We start from the raw sequence: 23,481 nt of genomic DNA on the forward strand, positions 1-23,481 counted from the left end.
ACTGATGGTGGCAAAGTCGCCGCCGTCAGATCGACCTTTCTGGATCGATAGAGTGGTCATGAAGACTTGCTCCATTCATCCAGAAGGCGAACTACCTCAAGTGGCACAGCGCTGCGTCAACAGGAACACAGTTTCCATCAGCGCAGTGCAGTGAAGACACTGCGCAGAAAGGAAGCACAGCAGTCGACGGGAGTTACGAAAACTACTCTGCGTAGTTTGCGTAACTCCCGTCGACTGCCACCGAATTGCCAGATAAGTGTAGACCAGGGCTCATAATTTAGCCAAATTTGGGCATATTTTTGTAGAGATGGCAAAGGCCATACCTTGCCAAATTTCACGTCCCTGCTCCAAAGGAAAGGGCACTAGAGTGTTTTAAAGAAAAAGGTTGCCAGAATTTTTTAACATGGCCAAAACAAAGTATTTTTTCCCTAGCCTTGTTCTTGGAAACAGCTGAGTTGTTTTGGCTGAAATTTTCTGAAACAATTCAGCCTGAGGCAAACACACAGCATGAAAAATTTCAGCCCAGACAGTTTGGCAAAGAAAGCAGCAACTGAAAACAGAGTCTTATAATAGTAAATGTTGGGCAACCTTAATAACAAGTGGTGCTTCTAGCCCCACCTGTATTAGCAACAATAATTATGCCAAGTCCCACAGTGAGTCAGCAGCATTGGTTGGAATAGAATCTAAGACTTATTTTTATTTCCCAGTCCCTTGCTGGTCTAGCCACTAGACTGCTCCACCATAAGCTGTTTTTAAGAGATGCTCCCTTCCTCTTATTACAGGTACCTGTATTTTTATAAACAGACAGTGGACCTGCTGGTTGAGAATGGGATTGTGTGCATTGAAGAGGTCACTCTTCCTGTGGTCTCCACAGCTGTTTCCCACTTATGGCAGGATCTGCCAGAGGAAAGGAGAGATAGCGTCTTGCAGTACTGTAGTCAGAGACAGAATTTACTCCCAGATCCCAAGACAGCCTGCCCCGAAACTGCGTGCACTGAAGGCAGTGTGAGGAACAGCAGAGCTAATAGTCAGGAAGCCAGTGGATCACTGGTATCTACGCCAGAGGAGGTAGGTGATAATTACAACTCGGCTTCCTGCCTCAGAAGTTCCAAACATCAGAAAAGTCACTAGCTACACTGAGCGTGCATCTCTTAAAGGGGAACACACCTTAATTAAACCTTTCCATAAGCAGCAGAATACACAAGTAAATATCATTAGTGGCACGGCAGTAAATGTTTACATTGAATTCTCTCTTGTTCCTTAGCCAGATCTGTAACATTGCTGTACTGTGGCTGCTAGTTTCTCAAGTTTGCTAAGATATCCCCAAGTGCCCTGGGCTTATAATGGCAGTAGCACTGCTGATCTGCACTGAAGTGAGGAATCTGTCTGGAGGGAATGGTTAAGTTTGCTCTAATTTATGAGAGAGGGAAAGGGGCATTACAGTACAGGGCAACTGCACCTCTGTGGTCTAACAAGGACACGTACTGTAGTCTCCCAGCTCCTCAGCTGTCACGTCTCTTGGTTAGAGACTCACATCTCTCTCCCTTCTGACCAGGGTTTTTCCACACTGCACAGTTCTCTGCCTACACTGTGTTATTCCCACCAAGCCAGACTGCCTACAAACAGGCCAGCATTGGTGCTTTGCTTTCTCTTCAGAGACCATAAACAGTATAATGTCCCGCTGTTATAAGTTACCACACATTTCTCTGCAAAAACGTTGACTCTTAAGGCGAAAGAGTTAAAGAGAAAACATTAAAAAAAAAAAAAACAGTTCCTATATTCATGCTACAAGCTTACTAGTCTTACTCAGTAGGCCAACGTCCTTCCAGCCATTCCCAGGAAGGTTTGGGGACGCCCTTGGACAGAAGGTCCTGTCCCATTGTTGGATCAGAAACCAGGCACTGAGTCAGCAGCCAAAAGTCCTTTCTTTATTGGCCTCTGGAGAATCCAGTTTGAACCAATGCATGCAGGCCTCTCCAGGTGGTGGTACCTGTCAGTAGGTGTTACAACTTGAGTGAATTTGCCTAATCACCCTGCTGTTTTAGTTCCTGAAGGGCTGTGCTCACCCTCCCCTATGGAATTACATACAATCCCTGGTCCAATATGATACATAAAATTAATCCCAGAGATATTGCAGGAAATGGCCATATCCGTCACAGGAGGCGTGAGGACACAGGTGGTGTACAGCTACCTTACCCCCATGAATCCCATTTGGAGCACAGCTATGCTGGACACAAGGATCAGCTCCCAGATCTTCAAGGTTTTCTTTATAATAGCATTTTATAACAGTGGGAAACAAAAGTGGACTTAACTTTCATAAGTCAGACCCCTCCCCGCCTCCAGTGAGAGTCAATTTTGCAACTGAAACTGCCAGTCCAGTGCATGGAGGGGTGTTTTCAGCAGAGCTGGAAAGTCAGTGACCAAGTGGTATCTAGAATTTCTTAAAGACAGTAAGCAGAAGGTAATTGATGGTAAACATTTGTTGAAATGGTGTTTCTGTGAGTGCTCAGCTACTCAAAGAAAGGTTGGGTACGTTTTAGTACTGTTTACCTTTGATACACATGTGCATTGCGGCAATAAGTCCGCTCAGTCAGAAGGAAATTAGGCCATTCATATAATTGGCCTACTTACAAATTGGTATTGGAGGGTTACATATGCATTAGTTTCTGGCACCAGGAGTAACAATGGGTGGGTGAATGAGCTCATGGAATTCTACAATGCAGTACTGGAATTTGTAGCAACTCAGCCTTCATTGCAAGCTGGAGCACACAGCTGACTGAGATTCTGTGGGCACTGACTGATACAGCTGGGTACATCCGTGACAGCTAGCAAAACAGACTGGGAAGCACTTGTATAATCCCCGCTTTTCATTGAGCGATTTGTACACCATTGGCCTAAATCCAATTCCAGGAAACTGACAGTCCTGATAGAACTGATGGACCTTCTGCCCCATTGTATAGTAATGAAAGTAATTTATTTCTGCCTTTACAGTACATTATTGGTCCACTCTAGCAATAAGCACACCTGTCTAAGGGGAAAGAAAGACTTCCTAGATTTTAAAGACTTAATTATCGAAAACTGTCATAGACTGGGTAACATTGTGAAGTGGCTGACTGTTTTGACATCTAAAATGTTTTCTTTGATAGATACTGTTTGAAGATGCATTTGATGTTGCTGCTGGTTTCCTTGACAGAAATGAGACTCAAGCAATGTCAAGTCCGGGGTAATTATAAACACACCCAGTCTGCTAGCCAGCACCCTCGTCCTTTGATGCACATTAATAAAGCAGCTTCCATATTTATGTCCTCATCCCTTAGGTCTGTTAAAGACAACAGTGTGCAGGTAACATGCTCATGCCATTTGTTAAGGTGTAAGAATGGGTAAGCTTGCAATCAATAGACATTTTACACTGGAATGGAAAGCACCCTCCATGTTATCTCCAGAATGCCCAATTAGTACTAGACATGGGATCGTCTTGATTTTCTTCACCAGCATTGGTGGCCTTCCCGCTGTCATAATATAGGATTCCTAAAGCTGTCTGTTGTTCCCCTCACAAGATCTGGACAGGCCAGGAGGTGTTCTCTGGATAAGTTAGCTAATTTTGAACTGTGTTCTCCTTCAGTGAAACAAAAAAAGTCTTTTTTGACATAGTCATCTTCATCCTTTTTTAGTATTCCAATGCAATAACAAATAGCTTACAGAGCAGAAATGTAGTTTGACCTGAATAGTGACATCAGAGAAAGGAAAGATCTATTACATCATCAAGTCCTTCCCTGTGCAAGGGCTGTGTGTAGTCCGTCAAGAGGGGACGTGTCAGACAGTAAAAGTGGCACCACTCTTTATCTCAGCCAATAGCCCTAGTGAGGGCAAGGATTGTTTTTCTTAATAAAAAATCCATGTGATGACTCATCACTGAAGTGTTTTCACTGCAGGTGGTGTCTTGTGTGGGATTTTCTCTCCTTGCAAGTTGTAATTTTAGTAAAGTAATTGTCCAGAAGTTCAGAAGGTTCTTTAACATGTGAGGCATGATTCACACTTAAATTAAGACTACACTTCACACTGCCTGTGTAGTGTAAATGAGAATAAATTTCTTTAGATTGTTAACCAAAACAAACTCAAATGTATAATAAAATTGAATTAAACATGTACCAGCTAAACAAGTAATTTTTGTAATTAAGTAATGCTTGTTTTTTTAAAAAAATAGAGGAAGCATTCAGGCACAGTGAGTTAGTGCCTTCTTTACACATGTCCCCTAGCCAGTTCATACTTGAGGGCAGTTGGGTCTTTTTTTATCAGCCTGTGGTTTCAAGCAACGCAGGCCTGGAATAAAAAAGGAGTACTGTGTGCATTGGCAGAGCTCTGTGGTAGCCCAGGAGAACATGGCGGCCTGAAAGTCAGGTTCAAGATTGGCAGAGCTTGCCAGGGAAGTTGCCCAGCACATACCCACAGTGTAGCTGTTGTTAGTTGACATTCTCAGTCAACTTTAATGACCACATAAAGCTGTCTGATTCACGCAAAAATGTAGCAAGAAATAAAAGGCCTTAATTTGAATAAGGTGATACTATAAAAACATGCAAGCTGCCATATAAATATGACCATCGCTTTGTATTATAATTAGTGTACATTTTTCTCCTGGAACAATATGATCACATCTGCCGCATCTCTTTGAATTTCTTTGCTTTTGTTAATTGTTTCTTGTATCACATTTCTATATTTGTATAATTTATTCTTCTTCAAGTGCTTGCTCATGTCAATTCCATGTTAGGTGTGTGTGCGCCCACGTGCACGGCTAGTGGAGATTTTTTGCCTTAGTAGTATCCGTAGGGCCAGCTATGGCACCCTTTGGAGCCCCGTGCTCATGCGCTAGTATATGAGGCACTGCTGGCCCTGCATCCTCTCAATTCCTTCTTCCCACCCTTGACAGTTACTGGAACTCCCTCTCTTGCATTTGCAAGTGCTTCATAGTTGCCTTATAACTGTAAATTAGTTTTTTGTAGATAGTTAATAGTTAGAACATTAGGTATTAGTGGTCCCTCTAGGGACATTTGTCTTGGGATGGTGCATGCCCCGTTCTCCAGGTTTCAAGCCTTGTTCTGTCTGCCACAAGCCCTCTCTGCTCAATGATTAATAGTTTGTTTAAAGTGTTTAGGGGAGATGCACAGAAGGGATAAATGCAAGCTCTGTAAGGGCCTCAGACCATGGACTAAGAAAGATAAGGGCATTTGCCTGAAAGCCCTATTGATGGAGGTGGCACTTAGACTGGCCTCAGAACCATCCCACTCTAACTCAGTGCTAAGTACGTCGGCATTGGTGCAGAGCACACCACCGGTACCAGGTCCTTCTCAGCACCGTTCGACTTCTCCTATTCCAAAGAAACAGCAGAAGAACAGTGCGCAGACAGCGGTCCTTTCCCCGCACCCAAAAAGTACAAGAAGGCAGGGTTGGACAAAGGACCTTGTTGGGCCAATTGTCTGAATTGGAGCGGCAGGAACCGACTTCTCCACCTAGGGTTTCAAGCCTGTTGAGGGAATCACCTCCGACTTGTGGGAGTGGAAGGAGGCCCTTCCAGCTAGTGGTGCCATCAATGCCGGAGGCCTTTGAGGTGGCCAGGGACCTTATGGTCCTACCGGTGCCTCCCACTTCACGGGATCTTCCCTCAACACTGGCGTCAATGAGAGCTCCTGCCTCTGGGGGAAAACCCCCGATGGGGCCACCACAGTGGATGCTCAATAGGCGCCACTCTCCTGAAGCCCAGTACTGATTTCCTCCCGGGTGACACTGTTCCCCAGTACCACACTGTAGCCAGGTGGAAGCACTGTCTGCTCCACGTTGATCCCCAAGGGGAGATCCAGCCTCCTCAGACTCGGAAGGGGAACCTAGCCCCCAACCCTGAGAGCACCGACCATCAGGGGCTCACGTTTTTGGTACGGGTCCCATGGTGGCAGGCTGGCCCCAGGGTCAATGACCGATCCAGTGGCCATACTGGAATCTGTGGGGGATCCCCGTGGCACCAGGACCTTACTCGTACCAGTAATCTGGGAAGCAATCTGCAGCTCCGACTGCCCCAGTGCAGGGAGAAGATTCAGCTTCCAACCCTGGCACCGAACCACAGGACCTGGTGAGAGTGACAGCCCCCCTACAAGAGGAGGAAATGCCACCCCATCCCTTGGCACTACCATTATCCTCATGTCCTCAGAAGAGGTGGTTGCCGGCCCAGCCCCCGCAATCCTGCCAGATGACTTTCAGGCCCACCAGGAGCTCCTTAAAAGGGTTGCCTCCAATTTGGGCCTTCGATGTGCTGGCTGCCGAGGTGCCAGCCAGGGTCATGTTATCAGTGCACGAAGGAGTGCTTAAGGTAGTCAAGGCCCTATGGCAGACCTCATCCTCCCTGCCACCAACATCAAAGAGGGCTGAAAAGAAATATTACATCCCAGCCAAGGGATTCGAATATCTCTTTTCCCACCTGTCCCCGAGGTCCCTGGTGGTGGTGGAACAAGCGAGATAGGCAGGGCCAGGCTCAACCCCTAAGGATAAAGACTCAAAGAAGCTGGATCTGTTTGGAAGAAAGATTTATTCTACAGCCAGTTTTCAATTCAGAGTCTCCAATCAGCAAGCATTGCTGGGGAGATATAATATCTGGGACTCCTTGGCAAAGTTTAAGGATTTGTTGCCACAAGAGTCCAGACAGGAGTTCACCTCTATCTTAGAGGAGGGCAAGGCTGTAGCCAGAGCCTCCCTGCAAATGGCGTTAGATATAGCAGATTCAGCAGCAAGGTTGATGGCCTCTGCAGTGTCCATGCAAAGATATTCCTGGCTGCTGTCCTCAGGGTTGTCCCAGGAGGTGCAGTAATCGATACAGGATCTTCCATTTGAGGGCAACACCCTTTTTTCAGAACAGACTGATGCTAGGCTCCACGGCCTTAAAGACTCTAGGGCCATTTTATGCTCACTAGGCCTATACACCCTGTAGGCCTCTAGGAAACAATTCTATCCTCTGCCACAAAAGCCTAGTTTCCCGAGCCCTCCACAGTATGGCTCCTATAGGAGGGAAGAGAACAACAGAGGTTTCCCGACCTCCTCCACAGCTCAGCCAGGCCTCTCACGCCAGCCAAGTGGGCAACATCAGCCATTTTGAGTGTGTGCCTGAGGACGGTGCCCCAGTCTCACCTCAGAATCCATTCCCCCTTTTATTTCTGAACCTCCTGTCGCCCTTCCTCTCTGAATGGGCCCAGATTACATTGGACCATTGGGTCCTCAACACCATATCAAATGACTACACCCTGCAGTTTTCCTCAATCCCCCCACTCTAGCCCCCTTCCCTGTCCCTCTTCAGGGACCCTTCTCATGAGCAACTTCTCATTCTGGAGGTGGAAACTCTCCTGCAGGTGGGGGCCATTCAGGAAGTCCCTCAAGACATGAAGGGAAAAGGGTTTACTCCCGTTACTTTCTTATCCCGAAAGCAGAAGGGGGCCTCAGACCTATCCTGGACTTTCACCGCCTCAACAAGTATCTCAAGAGGTTGAAGTTCCGCATGGTCTCCCTAGCCTCCATCATCCCTTCTTTGGATCCAAGGGACTGGTACGTCACCCTCAACTTAAGAGATGCATATTTCCACATCTAATTTTTCCCGGCCATAGGAGATTCCTTCCGTTCAGGGTGAACCAAGGTCAGTATCAATTTACAGCACTACCCTTTGGCCTTTCACCCACCCCAAGGGTCTTCACAAAGTGCATGGCAGTAGTGGCCACTTACCTGAGACGTCAGAGAATACAGATCTATCTTATCTGGACATACGGCTGATCAAGGGCAGGTCGCAGGCTCAAGTCCACCACAGCCTTGATCTGGTAAGGACCACCTGCCAGCGTCTGGCCCTGCTCATAAACAAGCAGAAATCAACTCTATCTTCAATCCAGTGAATAGAGTTTATCGGTGCAGTCCTCAACTCCCCCCAAGCCAGGGCCTTCTTCCCGGAGCCTCGGTTCCGAGCCATGACAAGACTCATCATGCACATTCGAGTCTACTCTCTCAAAACCACCCGGATATGTCTCAAGCTGCTTGGACACATGGCAGCCTGTATTTACATGGTACCACACATCTATGCCTCAGACCTCTACAGCCTCTAACCTCAGTATGCACCCAAAGCAAACATACTTTGGACCATGTGGCCACAACCCTGCTGCACGGCCTGTCATCCTGAATTGGTGGACAAACCTGCATTCAGTGATGGAGTGAATGCCCTTTGAAGGGTTATCCCCCTCGGTGACACTTATCTCTGATGCCTTGGATGTAGGGTGGGGAGCCCATCTCAACAACCTCAGCACACAAGGGATCTGGTCACCGGAGGATCGCTGCCTCCATTTAAATGTCAGAGAGCTCAAGGCAATACATCTGGTTTGCCAGGCATTCCTTTCCTGTGTGAGAGGCAGTGTAGTCCAAATTCTAATGGACAATACCACCACGATATTCTACATCAACAAGAACTATGTCAACCCTGTGTCAAGAAACTCTCTGTTTGTGGGTCTTCTGTGTGCAGAATGACGTTCATATTGTGGCTTCACGTCTCTCGGACATCAGAAACATGCTAGAAGACCTTCTCAACAGGTCGTTTTCATCTCACCACAAGTGGTCACTCCACTCAGAAGTTGACAGTATGATCTTCTAGAAGTGGGGGACTACCCAATTGGACCTTTTCACATCCAGGCAGAACTGGAAGTGCCACCAGTTCTGCTCAATTCGCAGGCTCAACAAGGGATTCCTGTCTGATGCCTTCCTTCTACCATGGGCAGGAGCGCTCATGTACACCTTCCCACCTATACTACTGATCCACAGGGTCCTGATAAAGATCAAGTGCTACAAGGCGAACATGATCCTAGTAGCTCCCGCGTGGCCACAACAACACTGGTTCGGCACATTACTGGAGCTATCAATAGCTCCCCTGCTGGAATTACCAGCCAGACCTCCTTTCCTGAACTATGGCCAGATCTCCTTTCCCAGAACAATGGCCATCTTCTACACCTGGGCCTACCGTCTCTGCACCTGACAGTATGGCAGCTGCATAGCTAAATGTAGATGAACGGGCTTGCTCAACTCAGGTTCAGCAGGTGCTGATGGACAGCAGAAAGCCCTCCACCACAACGACATATCTGGCCTAATGAAAGAGATTCTCCTGTTGGGCTTTGAACCAGAATCTCTCTCCTTACCAAGTTTCGATCCAGTTCATATTGGACTGCTTGTTGTATCTGAAACATCAAGGTCTAGCTCTCTCGGCATTGAAGGTTCACCTGGCGGTCATTTCGGCTTTCCACCCTCCAATCCAAGATAAATCAGTTTTTTTCCATTACATAACAATCAGGTTCCTTAAAGGCCTGGATATCCTTTACCCTCAAGTCAGGGATCCTATATATCCTGGGGACCTAAACTTAATTCAATCAAGACTCATGAGTCCCCCCCTTCGAACCTTTGGCTACCTGTTCTCTGTTGCTCCTCTCCTGGAAGGTCTCCTTCCTCGTGGTGATGACCTCAGCAAGAAGGGTTTCCGAGATTAGAGCGCTCACTTCAGAACCACCGTACACAGTGTTTTATAAAGACAAAGTCCAGCTGCGATCCCACCCAGCCTTCTCACCAAAGGTAGTGTCACAGTTTCACAACAACCAGGACATATTCCTCCCGGAATTCTTTCCAAAACCACACAGATCTAGTGAGAAATATAGGCTGCACATACTGGATGTTAGATAAGCCTTGGCCTTCTACATCGAACGGACTAAACATTCTGCAAGTCAATGTAGCTCTTTGTTGCGGTGGCAGAAAGGTTGAAAGGCCTGCCAGTCTCCTCCCAGAAGATTTCCTCATGGTTAACCTCTAGCATCAAGTTCTGTTATGAGCAGGCAAAGATGCCTCCACCAGCAATTGTTACAGCCCACTCTATCAAGACTCGGGGATAATTGGCAGCCTTCCTGGCTCAGATGCCAATCCAAAATATCTACAGAGCCACAACCTGGTCATCCATCCATACTTTTGCATCCCATTACGCCATCATCCAGCAGGCCTGGGACAAGGCCAGCTTTGGCAGAGCTGTGCTGCAGACAGCACATCCATGAACTCCAAGCCCATCTCCCGAGATACTACTTGTGAGTTACCTAATATGGAATCGACATGAGGAAGCACTCAAAGAAGAAAAAACGGTTACTAACCTTTCGTAACTCTTGTTCTTTGAGATGTGTTGCTCATGTCTATTCCATGATCTGTCCTCCATTTTCACTGTTGGAGTGACGGCAAGAAGAAACTGAGAGGACGCAGGGCCGGCAGCACCTTATGTACCAGAACATGAGAGCAGGGCTCCAGAGGGTGGCAGAGCCAGCTCTATGGATACTACTGAGGCAAAAAATCTCTGGTAGCCATGCATGCGGGCGCGCACACACCTGGACATGAGCAACACATCTTGAAGAACAACAGTTACAAGAAGTTAGTAACCATATTTTGTGTAATATCTCCCCACTTCCCATTGTTCAGCTGTTTGATTTTCTTTTATTAATCCTGAAAATAATTATTAGGGTTTGTAAATAAATAAAAATGAAAAGAAGCAAGGAGGAGGAGACAGGAAGTTAAATATAATTTCTGTTTTCATTTTCAGCTCAGTGTTTGCAGGCTGCACTTCAGAAAATCCAGAGGATAACCACCGACTATACTTGCAGATCACTGGTTTCTTAAAAGGCCTTTTCTTTGCTAACACACCGTTTCACCAGGTAGGCCTGGCCAAAGTGCTTGCTATAGATGAGGCAGCATATTCCTCTGAATAGTAGATTGGGATTTCCATTTGATGTGTCTTTGCTCATATTTCCCAGAGTCGTCCAAACTGGAATTTATAGCTTCATTGTTTATTTAATTCCTTCCATTCCAAAGATGAATGGACTCACCATTTAGGGGGCAAGGTTCAGCTGTTTTATTTGAGATGCTACAAAATACATGGGGGCCAAATTCAACTCTGGAATAATTTCACTGATATCATTGGAGCTGGCTGGGTGATGGACAGAAAGCCATGCATTTAGTGTGCTGTTTCCTCCCCTCTCTCGTTCCAATATTAGACAGGGACATTGGGTCAGACACTGCGCTGCCAAACTGGCATGGGATGTAGGGGCCCCACAAGGGAGTCCTCAGCGAGTCCTGTTTGCTTGTGGTCAACGTCAGCCATGCCTCTCCGATAGTTGCTGCTACTTCTTCCTAGTTTCTGTCACTTGATCATCCATGACATAAAAGGTGACGAAGGAGGGGAAAGACGAAATAGCTGCAACCAAAATACATATTTTTTTATTGCACATAGCTCGTGGGAGGGTAAAGCAGCATAGCATTTATGTCTGTCTACATCAGGTGGTCACAGTGTGCTCTCCCTTTCCTTGCCTCAACACAGTGCTATTAGAGTGTGAGCAATTTTTGTCATGAGTCCATCTCACTGCACCCAGACTATGGCATGGGGTGGGGGGGCGCGTGGGCGTGGTGAGACATTCAGATCATGGAGAAACAAGCGGTGGGAATTAGAAATGGAGCTAGAGTAAGAAAGACAAAAAGATGTGTAGCATCAGAGGAAGCTATGGATTAACCTGCAGGTAGTTGTCTGAAGCCATTCATAATCCAGCTGACATACCCCTGAAGATAAAACCAAAGTGCCATGCACTTTCATTCCTCATGAATACCAGGTTGTCAGCTAACAGATAATTAGAAGGGAAGTCAAGGAGTAATCACATAATATTGGCTATAAATAGGCAAATTACCAATGGTATCTGATTTAATGTAGATAAGTGCAGCACAGTACACCTACAGAATAATATTACAAGGCAAAATACAGCCTGCAAGATTCTGAGAGCAGCGATGCAGCTCCACACCCCAGCAGCCACAGATTTTCCATGCTGTCCCCTGCATAGCAGCTCCTGCAGGCTCTCCATTAGCTCAAGAAATTGGAAAATGCTGATGGCATAAAACACCCAGGATGGATGATTTAGTGTCCTTATGGTTCATGCATACAACAAAGGTGGGGTAGCAGATACAACTATAATCAGGATGCACGATGTGTAGCTGACTGAATAATAAAATACAACCTATGGTCACCTTTCCCTCTAACTGGGGGACAAGAACAGTACTGGTCAGCTGATGGGTTTTATTGCTGGCCAGTACAAACTAATTAGTGCTGCTTCCAGTCCCCTCTCAAGGAATGTACAAATTAAATAATTTATTACTGTGAATATTCATAAACCCATCATATGCAACTGCTCTTGACAAGTTTCTGGTCTGGTTCCCAGTGCTGCTAAGGTTGGCACCCCACTTGAAAAATTATTTATAAGAGAACCAGGAAGAAGAATGCAAAGAACTATGTACACAGTGCAAAAGAGGAATTTACAAAGAGTAATGGACTAAAACTGAGAATGGGAACATTTAGATTACATGAAAGGAAAATATTTCTAACAGGGAGATCAGTTATGTAATTACATATCTTGTCCAGGGCTACTGATTTGAGGCCATGTTGTAAGAGTTGCTCAACTGCAGATGAGATAAAACATTATTTTAGATCTAGGGTAGAATTTTCAAAATTGTGTTAAGTGAAAGTCAGTGGGTGTTAGGTTCCTAACCTGCTTTGGTGCTTTTGGTAAATTTACTAGAAATCTATGTAGGTGCCTAAATATCTTTCAACATCTAGACCTTAGGAGCCTAAGTCACACTGAAAGTAAGTGGGACTTAGGAACATGAGTGCTTAAGTCACTTTTGACAATAGATCTTAGGCTCCTTTAATAGATCACTTAGGTGCCTTTAAAAATGTTACCCACCAGCCTCAAGAATCTTGCACTGCTGCGGTGGGAAGGACCAGCTGAACTATGAGTGTGTCTACTCTGCAGTGTAAGCTCAGCCTCAAGCCAAACCACCCTTCCATCTGCACATAAGTTTGTCTGACGGGCCAGTAAGTCCTCAGGATCCATGCCCTAAGACCCGTCAAGAGGGATGGGTCCAAGTCCCATCCAAACTTCATCATTTTGCAGCGTGGATGCAGTTTGGACCTGGATCTGCTCTCCCACAAACCCCATGTTCCTAGCCTTTCTATCCCAAGACTAGCCAGTTGTCTCCCAGGAAACAGAAACAGCCCCCTGATTCAAGTTCAGCTGCTCAGCATTTAACCCTTCCATTTTATTCTGATTGCTGAAATACCTCTGCTGCTGAACCGTCTCCTGCATAAGCTATGGCCACTGAACAGAAATCCTTTGTCAAACGCGCAGCTATCTGGTCATGGCACCGCAGTCAGCTTCTGGTAAATCTGTGGTGTGAGGCAAGCGAGATGGTCCACTTCAGTAAGAATACCAGAAATGACTGTGTGTACCAAGAAATAAGTGGACAGCGTTGGGATCCAGCAGACCGATGACCAGTGCAGGGAGCAGATCAGATGGTTGAAGAGTGACTACCAGAAAGCCAGGATGAGAATATGCACCTCTGGGAATGCCCCATCATCCTGTGTCTTTAACAAGAACTTTGATGGGATTCTGCACCCAGCACTGAGCCCCCAGCAGCTCATGATAGCCTGGTCAGGTGGGATGGTAGCTTTCTGACCCCCACATCTAATATAGCACTGGAGGGGAGCCAGCAGGTACCAGATCAAGCTAGTGAAGTGACTGGTGCTCACAGCAGTCCCCGAGGAGGTTTTGCCTCCAGAGCAGATGCTCAGATGTCCTGGGTTCATACTCAGAGGAGCTGTTTGATGACCTCCCAGAGGAGCACCCTGCCGGGGAACTGGCAGCAGAAGCAGAAGAGGCAGAAGTAGCCCTGGAGCCTGGTAAGCACTTGACTCCATGTTTATTGTTGTTAAAATATGAATGGGTGGGATTTCTGGGTTATGATCCAATACAATTTTTATTACGAGTCTCAGGTAGCAGTGTGTATCCATTCAAAATAGAGACTGGGAAGCGCAAACAACAGTTAAACAAGCATTTAAAATTAAATTTTTACTAGGTACTCGCATATTCTTACAGAGATGTGCAGGTATATTAAAAATAAGAACCTTGTATTGCTTTCCCTTTTCGTACATCACACTGTACAAATCGGCCACAACATAGCCTAGCGAGCCACCTGTTAAAACAGTAAAGTGTAGTGCATGGGTGCTGAAATCAGTGTCCAAAAGCGACAGGGAGTGTATGTAGTGGAGAAATTGCTGGGAAAGCCGGGGGGGCTGTCTGTGTAGTTCTTTGAGAGTCCAGGTTCCATGTAGTCTATAGGTAGATGTAGTTAGAGCAGGTTGTGTCATAAGCCCTAAGGTGGCAGTAATCCATGTGGGTGCTAACTCCACACCCTGTTGATTCGCCCCATGAATTTTGACCCAATCTCTGATGCTGATAGCTGCAGACTTTACCCCAGTAGGAACTCCAGATAGATGGTCACATTTCAGGGAAGGGCATATTTTCAGGGTCCTCCTTTATAGGACACTAGCTCAAACCACTCATAAATGTGTTGCTCAGTCACCATAAGCTTGAAAACCTGACTCCCCACCAGCGGAATGGATTAGACTGTCTCCCTGCCATTCAGGACCCTGAATGTGGAATTCCTGAAAGGACTGACAAACCTTAGATAGTAAACTACAGTTTAACTCCGTCCCCCTCCCCCAGGCTATAATAAGCTGCATTTTTTAAACAGAGAGCATTTTTTAATTATACCTTATCATTTTGTGTGCACTCTTTTCCCTCTGCTTAACTGAGTCGTGTCCATGGCGTTTCTGGGAAGCAAAGCATTCCTCTGAAAATACATTGGAGCTGAGTTTTAAAAGGGGATTTATTTTGGCCTTGATATGCTACAGACACTTTTTCTGAGGATGTATAGAACCTTTTTTGAAGTACTGAGACAATAATGTGCTGTTTGATATCTGCTTTCAGGCCCTTCCACCTCTGCAGCCCTGCCACAGTCCAGCAGGCGCCTGGGATTTCGAACCGTCACGAGTGGTGAAAGAGGAAGCATTTCCATGATTAACTTATGGTGGACATCCTGGACAGGGCCCACAAGCAGGCAGAATACCAAAGGGAAAAGGATTCACAGCAAATGGAAAGGCACCAACAGGCTGCAGAGACCAAGGAGAGAATTGCAGCACAGTTTGTGGGACAAGAACGGTGCTTTAGGGAGGAAGATAGAGTACAACTGAAAGACCTGTTCGAGAGGCTGCTTGCTCTACTGGCCGCAAGACTTCAGGCTCCTACCCCACCCACACCACGTCCTGGGTGCCCTCCATGATATCATGTCCTGAAGACCAAGAATGCATTGGATAATACCATGGTTGGGTGGCCCATGCCACCAGGACCGAGTGCTAGTTGGGCAGGACAAGTGTACCCTCAGCAGTCCTCCACATACCTTCAGTCCTCCAGCCCTGTGCAGTGGCACCAAGTGCATGCTAAACATGCTAATAAAAGGGAAAGGAGAGCGGGCAGCCAGGGGACATGCAGAAATTGGGAATTTATTTGTTTGCACTGGTTTCACATTTTTACTGCTTTGCACTGTTCAATGTTTGTGTTATGCACCTTATTTTAATGTCGGGTTTGGTGTTAGTTTATTATTGGTGTTTTAATGGCAGGTGACCTACCTGACAATATTGTTTTTTGGTAATACTGCCCTGTTCACAAATAAACAATTTTATTTTATTTTAAGAAGATGTATTTCCATCACTGTATCACATCATACAATATGTATTTGAAAGAATAAAGACATGATAATGCACAACTGGGAAGCTGTGTTCAAGCACAATTTCTCAGTACATCTGTTCAGATCAATCCACAGTTCATACCTCACAAAGCACCATCTCCTGCCCATACTGAATAAACAGTCATCTCAGCCACAATTAACAATTCATGATAATAACACACACACTCATAGTGGACAGCAACAGCACTTCATTTATGTACATGCTGCTGTACAAATACATCCATAAAGGCACTATTCTCCCTCTTCCATTGGTCCATGCAAGTCCATAATGTGGACTTATAAGGCATCCTTGATTTCTGTTGCCCGAGTGAATCCTGCTGCAGCTGTGGTAGGCGCTCCTGGCTGAGTGTACTAGTACAGCAATCCATTCCTGTCAGAGGTCCACTCAGTGGCAAGTGGCTCACCTTTGGATTCACAAAGATTGTGATGAGCACAGCAAGCCACCACAATGGAGACAGCATTGATGCCACTGTAAATGGTGCCAGACAGAGTTCAAGCTGCCAAACGCACATTCAACGATCATTCTGCAGCTACTGAGAGTGTAATTAAACCTTCTTTTGCCAAGGCCTTTGCGATCAGGATATGGTTTCATTAGCCAAAGCAAAAAGTGGTACGCAGAGTCCCCCTAGAATAACAGTGGGGACAGTTACTTCATTTATGACAATGTCGGTTGGTGGGAATAGTAGCCTGGCTTATCCATGAAGACAGACTCCCAGGCGGTAGAAGACTCCATGCAACATGAACTTTTCCAGTAGCTTACATTGGCGGCTATAAATCAGCCTCTGTGGGCCATAAGGGTGTGCATAACAATGGAATAGTACCCTTTGCATTTATGTACTCCTGTGCTCCTTCAGAAGGGCAACCATGGCCCATCAATGGCTGCAACAGTTTAGAAACACCATTCTCTTAAAACCAGCAGTTACTTGAAGGCCAGAGTTTATGCCCATGACCTGCCTGATCAGAAACCACTGCCACCACTTTACTCATGGTTGATTCTTCTGACACCAAACTGGTTAGCAATGGACCTATAGCAGTCAGGGGTAGCCAGTTTCCAGACGGTTATAATAACCCACTTCTGACACAGCTTGGCCACCACGAAAAAAGGGCTAGAGAGGCGACAACTGGGGCGGGTGCTAGGAAACGTGGGATCGGCTGGTTTGACTTGGGGGTGGGGGGGCTGCATATAGCACTGTGGACATGTCCACACAGGTGTGAGACCCAAGTCAACAGTTGTAAGCCTGGAACCGAGCATCCATACCAAATACCAAGCCTGCAGGCTCATGTCCCTCAGACCCTGGGCTTACATTGCAGAGTAGACATACTCCAAGATTCACTAAGCTCCCAAGAGGCACTCACACCACGAGACTGGCCAGATGAGGGACTCGTCCCTCTCTTACTTTAGGGCTGATCGTGAACTGTTGAAGTCAGTGAGACTTGAAGATACTCAGGGTGGGGATCCACAAAGCTACTTAGTTGCCTTAAGCCCACGTCTAGGCACCACTGCGATCCACAGAACCCTCGATCAGCTGCTGCCTAGCCCTGTAGGCACCTACATGTTTCCCTGAGATATGTACACTACAGCCTCATGCTAGGCACGTGTCTCCTGCTGCCTCACCATGTTGTTTGGACAGTTAGGCTTCAGAGGAATTCACATACTGGGGCCTAAATCACATGCAAGAAGGAACACAGCCTCTTTGGACATCTACCAGATTGCAGCCACAGGAGAGTCACACAAAAGTTTCAGTGAGAGAAGGGGGAAGACGAGGAGGGCATCAACCTCTCTCATAATTGTGTGGATGGGGTACTTACCCTGGCTCTCCGAGTTAGCTCCCACACACACGTACAGTGCAAGTCCCCTTGTCTCCTGAGGGAAGAAGGAAGTTGGTAGCTCCCTGCCTTTCATGCTGGCTTTGTGACTCGCATTCTTAGGTACCTGTCTCTGCCCATTCAATGTATAGAGGCCGAGGCACCTAAGGTGGCTTTGTGGATCACACTGTTGTTCCTGTGAGTAAAAAGCTAGGCAGTGTGATGCTGAGCCTTGCAACACCTAAATACCTTTGTGAATTCCACCCACAGTATCTTGTGGGATGTACTCTGTCCCTCATAGATTAAGGACCTAAGAGGTGACCATGCCCCATTGCACTCACTGACAAAGCTCTAAATGACGTCCGCTGGACCAGAACTGAAGCCTACTTTGTTAGAAATTGGTTGAAACGGGAAGACTTTCTTCAGACAACCAACACACTGAGTGTGGCTGGCACATATCAGTGGCTCACTGTCCCTTTGCTGACGTATGCAGGATTTGCAGATCATCAGGTTTCTAATAACCACAATCAGCTTCTGTCTCCCCCATTACCCTGCTTGTATTTTCTAGGAAGAGGCTCTTCAGTTTGATTATGAGACTGTGATGCTGCGATGCACGGAGACCTTTGATGACGAAGATCTGTAAATACAGGTGCCTCCGTTAACTAAAGCATTACAGTGCATTGCTTGACGCGCCTGGCACATGACGAGATGCTGCCCCCGTTTCAGTGAGATGCTTTAGGGCATGGATGGAGAAACTGTGTTGAAGTGATTTGTTACTGTTTACTGTGCATTCCCTCATCATTGTTTTTGTGCATCAGTTACATAATTTATACTTTAAAAATGTTTTTAGGTTGCAGATATTTATAAAGTTTCAAAGAAAAGAGATTGTGTCTTGCATCTGTTTTTGTTTGGTTGGTTTTTTTTGTTTTGTTAAGTGGACTTTGCATTTAATCAGCAATGTGGTTTTGTCAGAGCTCCTATTTTTACAACCCAAGGAAGGACCAGTTCCAAAAGCAAAAAGTATTATATATATGCAGAAAAATAGTCATATGGTGTATGGGGGGGGGGTGTTTAATTTGCACTGAACTAATATGTCAACTTGACCACTAGTCATGTCTCTAATATGAATGGCATTTAAGGCCAGAAGGGACCATTAGATTATCTAGTCTGACCTCCTCTGTATCACAGGCCATTAAATTGCACCGAGTTACCCTTGTACTGAGCCCAGGTATTGCATTTGACTAAAGTATAATTTGTGTTTGGTTACCAGACATAACTTCCAGAAAGCCATCCCATCTTAATTAGACAACATCAAGAAATGGAGAATCCACCACTTCCTTTGGTAGTTTGTTCAATTGTTACTGCTAAAAAATTGTGCCTCATTTCTAACTTGAATTTTTCTGACATCAGCTTACAGCCCACAGTTCATGTTATGCCATTCTTTGCAAGATAAAAGAACACTTTAGTACCTTGTACTTTCTCCCTATGCTTATACACTATAATCAAGTCACCTTTCAAGCTTCTTTTTGATAAATTAAACAGACTGAGCTCTAAGTATCTCAGGGCAAGGCATTTTTCTCCAGCCTTCTTAATAATTTTTGTGGATGTCTTCTGCGTTCACGCTAATTTTTCAACGGCCTTTTAAAAATATGGACACATCTTTGTTTGGAGGAGTGGGGATGAAGCAGTAAAAAACTCTGCAGCCAGTGATGGTTGAGATAGTAAGCAATCTGATTTAATGATGAGGTGAAAAAACAAAACACAACAAATGAGGACTAGCCAAATGTGCTCAAGCAATCTCCTCTGCTCAATGCATCATTGACACGTTGCTGAAGGCGGAAGATGAGTCTAACCCTTACCTTTGCTGAAGAGGCCTTCTTCAAAAATACTGAAGAAATAATTCTCTGCTGCACTTGTAAAGCACCTTCCAGTCAGAGCTTTCAAAGTGCTTTTCCAACATCTGAATTAATTACCCTCCATTTCATACGTAAACTAAGGCCCAGAACAGTTAGGTGACCTTGCCCACAGTAAGTCTATGGCAGAACTGGAAATAAAGCACAGCAGTGCCAACACCTAGGCCCCTATTCTAAAATTGGTAGTTCGCAAACTGGCCCCCCAGAGAGCACAAGGCACATCATCACATAGAACTGATGTGGTGCCAGAAGAGAGGCCAACAGGTTCACCGGCCAGGGCACCCAGCCATGGAGCGGGAAGGGGTAGAGGCTGCCTTTCTCACAGCACCATGCCCGCAGGGCCAGGTGAGGAGGCACGAGATATGGAGGGGACAGACAGAGTGAAGTACGCAGAGCTGCTGCGGGTGGTCACACAGATGGGTTCAGAAGGGCTAGTGGAGTGGAGACAGCCTGGGGTAGAGGTACAGGAGCTAGTGGGGTGACAACATTGAGCCAGGGACTGGATGGTAGTGGGGGGGTACAGGGACACGGGATGGGGGCAGATGTGCCTGACTGAATGGGAGAGGCCAGGGTCTGCATGGGGGAAGCTCCCCAACTCCCTAATAATACCTCCCCCAAAAAAAAGTTTCTATACTTCTTCCACCCACACTCAGCAACTCTCCAGGTCACTCCCTGGCTCCTTCCCAGCAATTACTTCCCTCTCCCTCAGTTCTTCTCTTACTCCCACCTCCCCCAGGCCTTTGCACTGATTCTAAGGGGTGCGGGAAATACGTTTCTGCATTGTAGTTTAAATGAATTATGACAAAGTTCTGCATTTACATGCCTAGTAAGGAATCCATTTGTCAAAAAACCTTTCCTGAATCTTTTTGTTGTCTGTATTGTTACAGGCATATCTGCTGACTGGATTTTGTAATAAATTACCAAAATAATTGAAACTGGCATGATTATATTATTATTTTAACAAAATATGCAGAATTTTGAAATATTGTGCACAGAATTTTTAATTTTTTTTGGCGTAGAATTCCCCCAGGAGTAAAAGTTGCTTGACAACAGCACCAGGGACCCTAGGCATTGACCTATAGGCCTAGATTCACAAAGGTGCTTCGCCCTAACACTGAGCATTGCACCGCAGAACTTTAGGCGCCTGCAAATGCTCAGGAACACACCGAGTCACAAAGCCCGAGTTAGGTAGCTAGGCTCCCAATAGAATGAATGGGGAGATACAAGTGCCTTAGGCTGCAATTCACAAAAGCCAGCACTGTAGGCAGGGAGCTGCCTAAGCTAGCCAGTGGAAGAGGCCAACCAGAGGGATGTGTCCTAAGCCCCATGGCCGCCCAGAGATAGGTACTTAAGTCTGGGCTGCAGGGTTTAAATCTATTTCTGCTAGCAGTTCATGAACAGGAACCCCTCTCCTGGAGTCAGCTGGATTAGGTGCCTGAATTTCTTGAGGGAATAAGTTAGACACCTACCTTATATCACACTAAATGGCCAGAGGAGGGGGGTAGAAGTGCCCATCCCAACTTTCAGCCCAGTGGCTAGCGCACTCACCTAGCATGTGGGACTCCTGCGTTCAAATCCTCCCTCTCTTCCTCAGGCAGAGAGAGGAGGAGATTGAACCTGGTACTGCCACATTCCAGGCAAATGCTCTAGCTGCTGGGCTGAAAGTTATAAAGGTGGGCACCTCCACCACCATTCTTTGATTTGAATAGGATCTGCTCCAGTAGGTGGCCTCTGAGCACACTTACCAGATCAGGTCCTGTGAATTAGGCAGACAAATGTCTATCTTGCTCCTGTTCATGGATCACACTAGGTTTTAGGCATGAGATGGACATCTGGCTGCCTAAAGGGAAGCAGCAGTGCTCATGCCCAGTGGCACAAACTTAGGCACCTAGGGAATTTTTACCATGGGTGGGTGGGCAGGGGGAGGAGGAAAAAAAAATTTGGTGCTGAGAGAGTTTAGGCACCTGAAGGACTCAGCAGTTTTGTGGACCACAGCAGAGCCAAAGCTGGGACTTAGGCGGCTAAACCCAGACTCAAGCACCTCCGTACCTTTATGAATCCAGGCCATAGTGCCTCTGTGTGTGTGTGTGACACCCCAGACACAAAATATAATGCATGCCGCTGAATACTAAATAAAGCTGAATGGACAAGAACAGCTAGTGCTGTAGTAGTGGACAAGTACTATACCAGGCCATTTATTTTATTTATTTATTTAAGCAAAGCATCTGACATACTATACTGTGTGTGGTACTATATATCATTTGTAAGGTAACACAGCTTTTAAGGTGAAATTTAAACCAAGGAAGGACCTGGGTAAGGCTGTCAACTTTGTGGGAGGAGGCTAGAAACAGTAATGGACACCAGAGAAAAATGAAGAGAAGGTTATTTTGTTTCTCTAACTGAGTGATTATCTACTGAGCATGTGGTGTGTATCTGACAAGCAGGAAGGACAGTCTGTGTCACAAAGAGCCTACAGTCTAAACGGACAGTGCACAGTGCTAACATACAACAATGCACCAGGTAACAAAGTCACTATCACAAACCAGGGAAAGATTTTTAGTTTTTGTCCTTGACATTTTTAAACGTTTTTACAGTGTGTCTCGGTTTGGCTGACTTCACAAGAAATTAGGGGACCAGCTAGCAAGTGTGATAAATCAGGACAAGGAAGGGTGGGTAATAGGAGCATATATAAGACAAAGCCCCAAATATCAGGACTGTCCCTATAAAATCGGGACACTGGTCACCCTACAAGAGATGCAAGGATGAAACTGGGTGGTAGCTTTGCGCTCTTGGTGAAGAAGGGAATTTGGGGCATATGGACAGCAGGGAAGAAGGCAGGAAGAAAAGAGTAGGAAATGCAAACAAAATTGGGAATGAAGGTTACACAGCTGCAAGAGGTTATAACTGGGGCATACGATGGCCATTAGAAATTAAAAACAAGGCAAGAATAATGCATTACAGCTTTGCTACAGATTTACAGTGTGGAGATCTCTCTGTAGATGTGAGAATTAGCGAACAATAAAACACACAGTCTAAAGCACAGTACAGGGCAGCCAGATACATGCAAACACATATCATGGCCTGTGTTATACAGGAGGTCAGACTAGGAACACAATGTTCATTTTTGGCCTTGGAATCTATTTCTACAAGGCCAGTAACAGCCTCTGCCTATAATTCACAGTCATTTACTAAATGCCTGTACAGTGCCTAATAAAATACCCCTTGATAGGCCCCTCAATACCACAATATAAACAATAAACAAGATGGGGGGCAATATGTTTGACAGTGAAGCTGTTGTTTCACAAGCAAGCTAAAACTCTGGTCTAGACCTTAAGAGTTCTGTTTTACTCTGAGGATGCAGATTTCAACTTACAGTAAGTATCAGATACATATATTGAGATTTTGCTGTGAATTGAAATCAATGTTTATGAACCTCGTGTAATATGAATCAATAGGGAGTTTCTTTTGACAGTCTACAACTGGCAGAATTTGAATTTTTTAAAATAATTTTAATAGGTAACATCAATGTTTATTTTTACAACATTTTTTATTTTTATCAATCAGTTTTCACAGTTGCAGGAAATGATGGGGTGTGGCAGACAATTATTTAATGACTGTAGAGTTGAGATTCAAAAAGTTAAAGCTTTATAAACCATTAAAACACAAGTTCTCAACATCACATCAAAATAAACAAAGTAAATATCCTAAAAATCAAACTAATAAATTCTCAAGCTGCGTTTTTCTAACTTTGCCTATCTCTATATTTCAGTTAGCATCAATAGAAATATTTTGTTGTTGGTTTTTTGCGTGTATGGTGAAATTGACATTTACCAACATTTACCAATAAAAGACAAATCCTTCCATCTACAACAATGATTTAGCTGAGGTTAGTCCTGCTTTGAGCAGGGGGTTGGACTAGATGACTTCCTGAGGTCCCTTCCAACCCTAATCTTCTATGATTCTATGAACAAATATGACATCAGAGACTGAAAATGAAAAATTGTCTGATTAAAAATAAAGAAGTCTCCTGAGGTTTTCCTCTTAAGCA

At 45.4% G+C, this 23,481-nt stretch overlaps 1 protein-coding gene across 1 annotated transcript in view; it reads left to right on the plus strand.

The window, feature by feature from the left end:
- STRA8 (stimulated by retinoic acid 8) overlaps nt 1-18,396 on the plus strand; it is a 43,026-nt gene extending 24,630 nt beyond the window's left edge. The window contains exons 6-9 of the mRNA XM_067559085.1: nt 783-1,068; nt 3,147-3,223; nt 10,631-10,742; nt 18,089-18,396. Of these exons, the coding sequence (XP_067415186.1) occupies nt 783-1,068; nt 3,147-3,223; nt 10,631-10,742; nt 18,089-18,163 (550 nt within the window). The 3' untranslated portion in view covers nt 18,164-18,396. The remainder of the gene's footprint in view (nt 1-782; nt 1,069-3,146; nt 3,224-10,630; nt 10,743-18,088) is intronic.
- Nucleotides 18,397-23,481: the final 5,085 nt, after the last annotated feature.

The sequence above is a fragment of the Emydura macquarii genome, unplaced genomic scaffold, assembly GCF_026122565.2.
Source record: "Emydura macquarii macquarii isolate MOO-44397 ecotype Brisbane River unplaced genomic scaffold, CSIRO-AGI_Emac_v2 contig_2205, whole genome shotgun sequence".
NCBI lineage: Eukaryota > Metazoa > Chordata > Testudines > Chelidae > Emydura > Emydura macquarii.